Source organism: Phalaenopsis equestris, unplaced genomic scaffold (genome assembly GCF_001263595.1).
Source record: "Phalaenopsis equestris unplaced genomic scaffold, ASM126359v1 Scaffold000318, whole genome shotgun sequence".
Lineage (NCBI taxonomy): Eukaryota > Viridiplantae > Streptophyta > Magnoliopsida > Asparagales > Orchidaceae > Phalaenopsis > Phalaenopsis equestris.
The window spans coordinates 233,652-241,372 of NW_018164760.1; the positions used below are offsets into that span (position 1 = coordinate 233,652).

The 7,721-nt window shown below is 40.3% G+C and overlaps 1 protein-coding gene across 1 annotated transcript; it reads right to left on the reverse strand.

The window, feature by feature from the left end:
- Positions 1-3,217: 3,217 nt before the first annotated feature.
- Positions 3,218-7,493, reverse strand: LOC110025635 (receptor-like protein kinase HSL1). Its single transcript, XM_020726214.1, has 2 exons — positions 4,577-7,493; positions 3,218-4,010 (listed from the first exon to the last, which is right to left on the reverse strand). Exons 1-2 carry the CDS (start codon positions 7,188-7,190, stop codon positions 3,574-3,576), a joined length of 3,051 nt encoding a protein of 1,016 aa, XP_020581873.1. The 5' UTR covers positions 7,191-7,493; the 3' UTR covers positions 3,218-3,573.
- Between the last annotated feature and the right edge of the window lie 228 nt (positions 7,494-7,721).

Below are 7,721 nucleotides of genomic sequence, written 5' to 3' on the forward strand. Positions count from 1 at the left end.
ATATTCTTATGAGCAAAATTTGTATGTTTGACCTCAGCCATCGAATAATATATCATGTAAAGGAAAATTTCAAAAAAGGCACAAGCTCTCCATAAAATCCAACAACCTTATTTGTATTTTAGCTTCCATCTTAAGTGATAAGATTTCATTTGTCACTGTAAAGATTGAATATTTTAATTCTCTATTAAGAGAAAATTATGACAGGTATATTCAAACCTAATAGTACTCAAAGCTTCTCTCTTTTAAGTATCAGAATTAAGAAAATTATCTTCAATGATAGAGGAATTTGGTATACACTGATGATAAAGTTGATGACATCTCAAACTTATTTCATCTCTCCTTATGTTGTCATAAAAATTTATAGATTAACTAGTAAAAAAATGCTTTTAAGCTCATTGTAAACGTCTACATGGAGGGGTTTAAGACTTCATCTTGGATATTTTAGGTAGTTGGTCTTATTTCATTGAAAACTTTTTTAGATAGTCATGAATTTTAAGAAGGCTTAAACAAAAAATTTAGTGCATTAATGCTTGACAACAATCATAGTTTATAAAAAAGTAAAAGGACTTCATTAATTATTGCAATTATCAAAGCCTCAGCTAAGTTTAATGGCAATCATTAATAAGATGTGAACTAAGAATGGGTTCTAAGGAAACATTTGGTTATGCAAAAAAAAAATTATTTTGTAATTCAATTAGAAGCAGATTGTCGACAATAGATCAAATTAGATTTTATTTGTTTGGGAGATGTTGTACATGATAGTGTTACAGCTGTCTTCTTTGCATAGGGCCAAGTGATTCCAAGCCTTTGCAAAAGGCAAAAGTAACATACCCTTATTTTTGTTTCTTCTAGTATTCCTTAAGGATAATAATGACATCATAGTTATGATTCCTTTCCAGCCATACCTTAAAGTGAAACATTCTTTAATTGTATTCATGAGCATTTTATGGAATGAATAGTAGTGAAATATTATCTATATCAACTAGGGTGTACTTAAGCTCTTCATCAATATTCATTTGCTCTACTTCAACATTAGATTCCATCAAACTTTCCTCATAACACTGCTCTATATGGATAGTATTGAAATTTTTTACTTTTATCTCCACTTCATTTATAGTAATTTTTGGTTCATACTTCTCTATTTCTTGAGATTTTGACACCTTTCTTTGAATGGATGAAGTTGATTAAGAAGAGTTTCTAACCCAACATTATCTATATAAGGAGGCGACACATTAAATTTGGGGCGAAACTTTACTACAAATTGGTTAATCTTCTTTTCAACCTCAACACTTTTTATTTTTTGGAGGGATCATGGATAAAAGAAAGCGCCTCAGCTGATAGGTGTACTTTGGTTTTCTGAAGGGACTAAGGATAAATGGTGGTGCTTCGAATGAAAAGTAATGTATAAGACACACTAATGATAACTGGGAAGAGACCTGCTATTAGGGATTAGTCAAGATATCTAGGGCAAAAGGAGGGCTGGTATTGGTTCTTTCCTCTTTTGCTCATGCACAAATTCTAGCTTGTTCAGTGGGAGAAATTGGTCAAAATAGTTTTTAAATAAGGTAGCAGCATTGCTACATAGTTTGCAACATTGAGGTGCTACCCCAGGTGCAACCAAAACAAGGGAAAGGCATCACGAAGATGAGCTGAAGCGTGACCGCACTTGGTCTAATGTTGTGACCCCCTAGGCAGCTAATATGCATAGCATCGTGATTTCACATCGTTTTTCCAAGCGGGGCTCCTAATCAATGGTTTGAACTCTGAAGAGCTATGTAAGCATGAAAAATGATCGAGAAGGAACTTCAAATTGATTCAAATAATATCTTCACAGGGCTCACATTAAAAATAATGCCAACATAGAGTAAGAGAGAGTTTATCACATCTTTCTTTTGCATCGAAATCTTGAAGCTTTTCAAGAAAAAAAATGTTTAAAGATGTCATTAATGCCTTAGTCTTAATGAATAAAGAATTTCAATCATATGCTCTTTAACCATATTCCTGGAATCAATCATCCTTTCATCTTTAAAAAGGCACCTGATATTCCAAGCCATAATATTTGAAAAATCGGATAAAGTTAAGTGGTCAAAATATCACCTCCTCTCTAACTAGTTTCTTTGTTTTTATACAATAAAGGCATTGAATATTAAGCAAAATGTTCAATATAAGTAGTTGAGGTGTCATTAGTCTCACCATAACTGATAGATTTAGATGTCATTAAACAAGGGATATTAACTAAAGATATTAAGTCTTTTCCTCACTATTCACATAGGTCAATTTATGAAGCAGATGAGAAGAATTATCATCTAGAACTTGATCACTAATATGAATAATAAGGCCATCAATAAAGGATGGAGAGGTGGGCATGGATGATCCATCATCATTGATAATAGCCAAAGGTGGAATATTAAAATCAAACATAATGATAAGTTAACTAATAATAAAGGAAGATAAAAAGATGACTTTAGGCTTACTCAATCCACCATCATATTTTCCTCCACTTTGACTTTGATTTCTTCTCCTATGTAAAAGAACACATATTTGGGTGGATGGGTGGCCACAATTTTCTTTGGGCAATTGAATTATTTGTTTACATTTAATAAAATATGGTATTCGATACAAAACAATTGATTTAACGTGAGTTTAAAGCAAATAGCCATGAGGGCATCAACCACTAAAGGTTGCCCTAACTTAATAGAAATTTTTTATTTTGTCTAGCAACATGAAAGGAGCTTAAGCAACATAATCCAAATAAGAATCTCTTTAAAATTCTTCTAATGTATTACAAAATTAGGATACCAATGCTTAAATTAAATGATCCACCATTAAATAAAATGAAAACTTTGGTAAGGGCTGAAACTACCTTTAAACTTCCAAAGTAATGACTGCAGCAAGTAAACGTAAAAAAGGACATCTCCAATGGCAAAGCCAAAATTCCAAGAAAAAGAGACTTTGCCATCCACACCGGGAGTAAGGCAAAAGAGTAGGAAGAAAACTACTACAAGTGCGGTTAAAAGCTCTTTACAGTTCATTAGAGGAGGGGATCTACCATTAAGAATAGAGGTAGAAGAGGAGGCAAGGAGCTTGGAAAACTCCATGAGAGACGGTGGAGAAATCGGCAGTGAAAAGTTGGTCGCGCGAGGCAATAACAAAAGAAAACTAAGCAGAGCCATCTTCGAAGAGCGAGGCACAGTTCCACAATCCACTCAAATCCATAAAACGAAAAAGCCACCAATAATCTTTCTATACATTGTAGTACAATACACTTGTATTTATGGAAGAAATCAAGAGATATTACCTATCCCGTATCATTTTTAATTTTCATTTTAATTGCATGGTTTGATTAGTTTAGTTCAGCCGTCACCTTGGTTGAAATCAAATACACCCAAAGCAAAACGAGAAGAAAAAAAAATATTACTTTCGAAGTCGGATTCATCGAAGATCATTTTTTTCTCTCTTCCATTCCTTTCGGTGGATCGCAGCGCTGGCAGGACAAAACTTGTTTTTGCCCGGACGCCGAACATAATATTTTTTGCAAAGAAGGGCGTGATCTCAGCTTTTCATGGAAAAAGATCAAACAATGTTAACAAGATCCTCGACTTCAAAAATTGATTTGCTCTTATTACGCCTGATGCTGGTCTTGCTTTGCAGAAGCACATCATAGTCGCGCTCTGAGCCCAGCGTCTCGTCGCTCCTGCCCATTCGATCGCATCGCAGCAGGATCTGCAGCACATCTTTCATGGTAGGACGGGTTGATGGCATCGTCGCAGTGCAGATGATGGCCAATTTGAATACAATTCTTAGCTCATCCAGGTGAACGGGGTCTCTGATTCTTTCATCCACTGCGTCCATCATCTTGTCCCCCTTCTGGAAGTGGCACCTGGCCCACTCAGCAAGGCCTCCATACTCTCCTCCATCGCTCGCTTCCCTGCCAGTGATCAGCTCCAACAGCACTACACCGAAGCTATACACATCCACCTTCTCGTTCACTTTGTTTGCGTTTCCGCACTCTGCAAATTGGAGAATGAAACTTCTTTATCACTCACTTATTTATACAGCATTTGTCCTCTGAAAAATATTTTCTCATTCAAGCACCTACTTACATAACATATCTATATTGCGTTAACTTTAATAATAAATTAAAATTTTAATTAGCTTCATTTTTTAATAAAACAATAAAAAAAACGAATTTAAATTATAATTAGATTAATTGAGACATGACAATTGAGATTACTAAATAGTTTCTAATTTTTTTTTGTCAAAAAATAACCTTTACAAATGACCGTCATATCGCCCATCAATAAGATGTATGACAACATGAGGTCCGGTAGTTGACCGTCGGAAGAAATATTTTTTTTCTGAGAATGGCATGGACACTGCCGTATTGCTAGGATTAACTAAAACAGTTTACTGTTGTTTATATTGAGCATCTATTTTTCATTCGGCTTTCACATTATTTTAGATTTGAAAATAAAACGCTTTGTAGCCAAACATTTTATATAATGTTTTAAATTTTTATTCATGTCTCAGTTTGTTAGCATGCAACGAAGGGGTAATTAAGACATTCTCTCCTCACCTGGAGCCATGTAGCCGAACGAGCCAACAATCATGGAAGTCGATTGCAGCTCTCCGGGTTGGACCATCATCCGAGCCAGCCCAAAATCAGCGATCTTCGGCCTAAGCTGCGAGTCCAGAAGTATATTGCTGGACTTGACGTCGCGGTGCAGGACTGGAGGCGAGCACTCGTGGTGCATGTAGCTCAGCCCCCTCGCCGCCCCGACCGCGATACCCAACCTGGCTGGCCAGTCCAGCTCCCTGTAGCCCCCATGTAGCCAACGGGCCAGGCTTCCGTTTTCCATGTACTCATACACCAGTAGCTTTTCGCATGCACCAGAAACGCAGCACAACAGCCGCAAAACATTGATGTGACGAATCGACCCTAAAATCCTAAGTTCTGCTTCGAACTCCCTCTGGAGCTTCCAATCCATTTTCCTCCCGCTCCACATCTTCTTCACCGCCACGGCGCCTCCGGATCTGAAGCCAACAGCCACGCGGTATACCTTCCCCGAGCCGCCTGTCCCCACGAGATTCTCTTCTCTCAGTCCACGAATAATGCTTTCCTCCGTGAAATCGAGTAATTGGAACGGCGTCATTTTCCAATCTTGGTTGATGTCGGTACTACGCCGTCGGCGACAGTCCCTTGCCACGAAGAAAGCGAATAGGGCGGCTGCAATTAAAACGAGAGCTACAAGGATGGCAATGAGGGTATGAAAGCCACGAGCGTGACCATTTGAGCCTTCCGAAATTAATTTGCAGGGACTGACGTGGAGATCGGAATTGGAGGAGCAGAGACCGGGGTTGGAGATAAAACTTTGGGCGTAAGCTTTGCTCTGCAGCGTAATTGGGATCTCGCCGGAGAGTTCGTTGGAGGACAGATTTAGGAGGTTAAGCCGTAGGCCACCGATCGAAGACGGGATGGCACCCGAGAGTTGGTTATTTGATAGATCTAACGAGGTGAGGACTGGTAAAGTGCCGATCGAGGAAGGAATCTCGCCCACGAGATGGTTGCTGCTGAGATTGAGGTCGGTGAGGAACCGGAGATTGAAGATTTCTGGCGGAATGGAGCCTGATATCTGGTTGCTCCCTAGGGATAAAATTGCAAGCTGGGGCAAACTACTTAAATTGAGAGGAATGGAGCCGAAGAGAAGATTATTGTTCGCATTGAAAACGATAAGATTCTTTGCAGTAGACGGAAGATTGCCAACGAACTGGTTGTTCTGGATCTCGAGCCGCGTCAGATTCCATGGGAGCGCATCCGGTAGAGTGCCAGTGAGAGAGTTATCTCCCATCATCACAGTCGTCAAATTCACAGCTGTTGTCCAGATCCCAGCCGGGAATTCACCGGATAAATTGTTCCGGTAAATCATGATATTGCTCAGCGTGAAGCATTTGCTGAGTGAGGCCGGCAAATTGCCTGAGAAATTGTTATTGAACAGAATAACTGAGACCAGAGCTTTTTGGGCGCAGAGATCAGATGGAATCTCACCGGAGAGCAGGTTGTCGTCCACCTCAACGTTCCACAGTGGTGAGTGCTTTCCAAGTTCCGGAGGAAGGCCACCGGCTAGGATGTTGTTAAAAAGGCGAAGATCGCTGAGTGATGGAAGCAATCCGATACCCGACGGAATCTCGCCGGAAAATCTATTAAAGTACATTAATAGAATAGAGAGTTGCTTCATTCCCCCAAATTCATCCGGTATTCTTCCTGTTAATTGATTTTGGGAAACATCGATGGACTCGATGCTGAGAGCTTTGATGGCCGTTCCGTTGATTCCGCCCGAGAGTTGATTTTTGTACAGAAATAGAAATCGTAATGTTTCAAGAGCCCAAATCCCATCGGGAATTCTCCCGCTCAGGGAGTTAATTGACAAATCGAGCTCCTGTAGCGCAGCCAACTTTCCTAACGATTCCGGAATCTCGCCTCCTAGGTTCGCCTGCCTCATCAACAAACCAGTAAGCCTCGTCAAGTTACCGAACTTTGGCGGAATCGTCGTTGTCGAGGGAAATGGATTGTTTTCTAGCCAGAGCATCTCCAAGGTGGTAAGGTTCCCGATTTCGCTCGGAAGGATGCCGTTGAAAAGGTTGTAAGCAAGGTAGAGATTTTGAATGGAGGGTAGTTGGCCGATGGATGTAGGTATGTCGCCGGTGAAGTTGTTTGCGGATAGGACAAGGTCGGTGAGCCTGGGAGATAGACGGTGGATGTCATCGGGCAGGTTGCGGACGAAAAGGTTCTCGGCGAGGTTGAGATACTGGAGGTTGGAACAGTTGTAGAGGAAGGTGGGGAATGAGCCGGAGATGGAATTGTTGTAGAGATTTAGAGAGGTGAGATTTTTGAGGTCGCAGATGGAAGGAGGTAATTGTCCGGCTAAGTTCTGGTTCTGAAGGAAGATTCGGGAGACGGAGCCATGGGAGTTGCACTGTATCCCGGTCCAATTGCAGTGGCTGGTTGAGGTGGAGTTGTTCCAGGGGTCGAGTGATGGAGGATTGCCGAGGTCGCGCTTGATTAGAAGGAGAGTGCGTTTCTCTTCTTCATTTGATATGGGTTGGGATTTAGAATGAGGAAGGGCAACTGAGGAGAGGAAAAGCAGGAGGGAAAGGAAAGAGGCAGATTGCAGTCGGTGTTTTCCCGCCATATTTTGAGCGCAGTGGTTGGGTTGCTGTTTGGCTTCTAGTTTTTGTAACTGGTGTGATTTTTTATTCGATATTGCAAAGCTGTGGCTCCCATCGATTTCCTGGGTTGTCAGGCAGCTTTCCGCGACTCTAGAGAAGAAGAGAGGACGTCGGAAGTGACGATAACATATGGTCAAATGAGAAAGTGAGAACTTGGAATTTTCTTCTGCTTTGTAAAAAGATCCTTAACACGGAATTTCCCTTCCAGCAAATCCATTTTCTTTACGGTAGTGTTGCGGTCTCTAGTTCTATTTTTATAGGCAAACTTTTCAAATAAAAAAAAAATATTATGTAATGATGAGATTCCGGTAAGGGGTAGGGCTTTCAAAAAAATATCGTTGTTCGCAAACAGTTCGTGTTCAATTCGCCAGAGTGTTTTTGTTCGATTCGTTCGATAAACAAACGAAACGAACACGAACAATTTTTTTTCTTTCGGTTTGCTAAACGAACCAAACACGAATAGTGATGCGTTCGTTCGTGTTCGAATCGTTATT

What these genes read in the sequence shown, in the direction of transcription:
- LOC110025635 (XM_020726214.1), bottom strand. Translation starts at nt 7,190, where the DNA reads ATGGCGGGAAAACACCGACTGCAATCTGCCTCTTTCCTTTCCCTCCTG. An exon ending in GTTCGGCTACATGGCTCCAG is followed by an intron (nt 4,011 to 4,576) that starts GTGAGGAGAGAA and finishes TCCAATTTGCAG; the next exon opens with AGTGCGGAAACGCAAACAAA.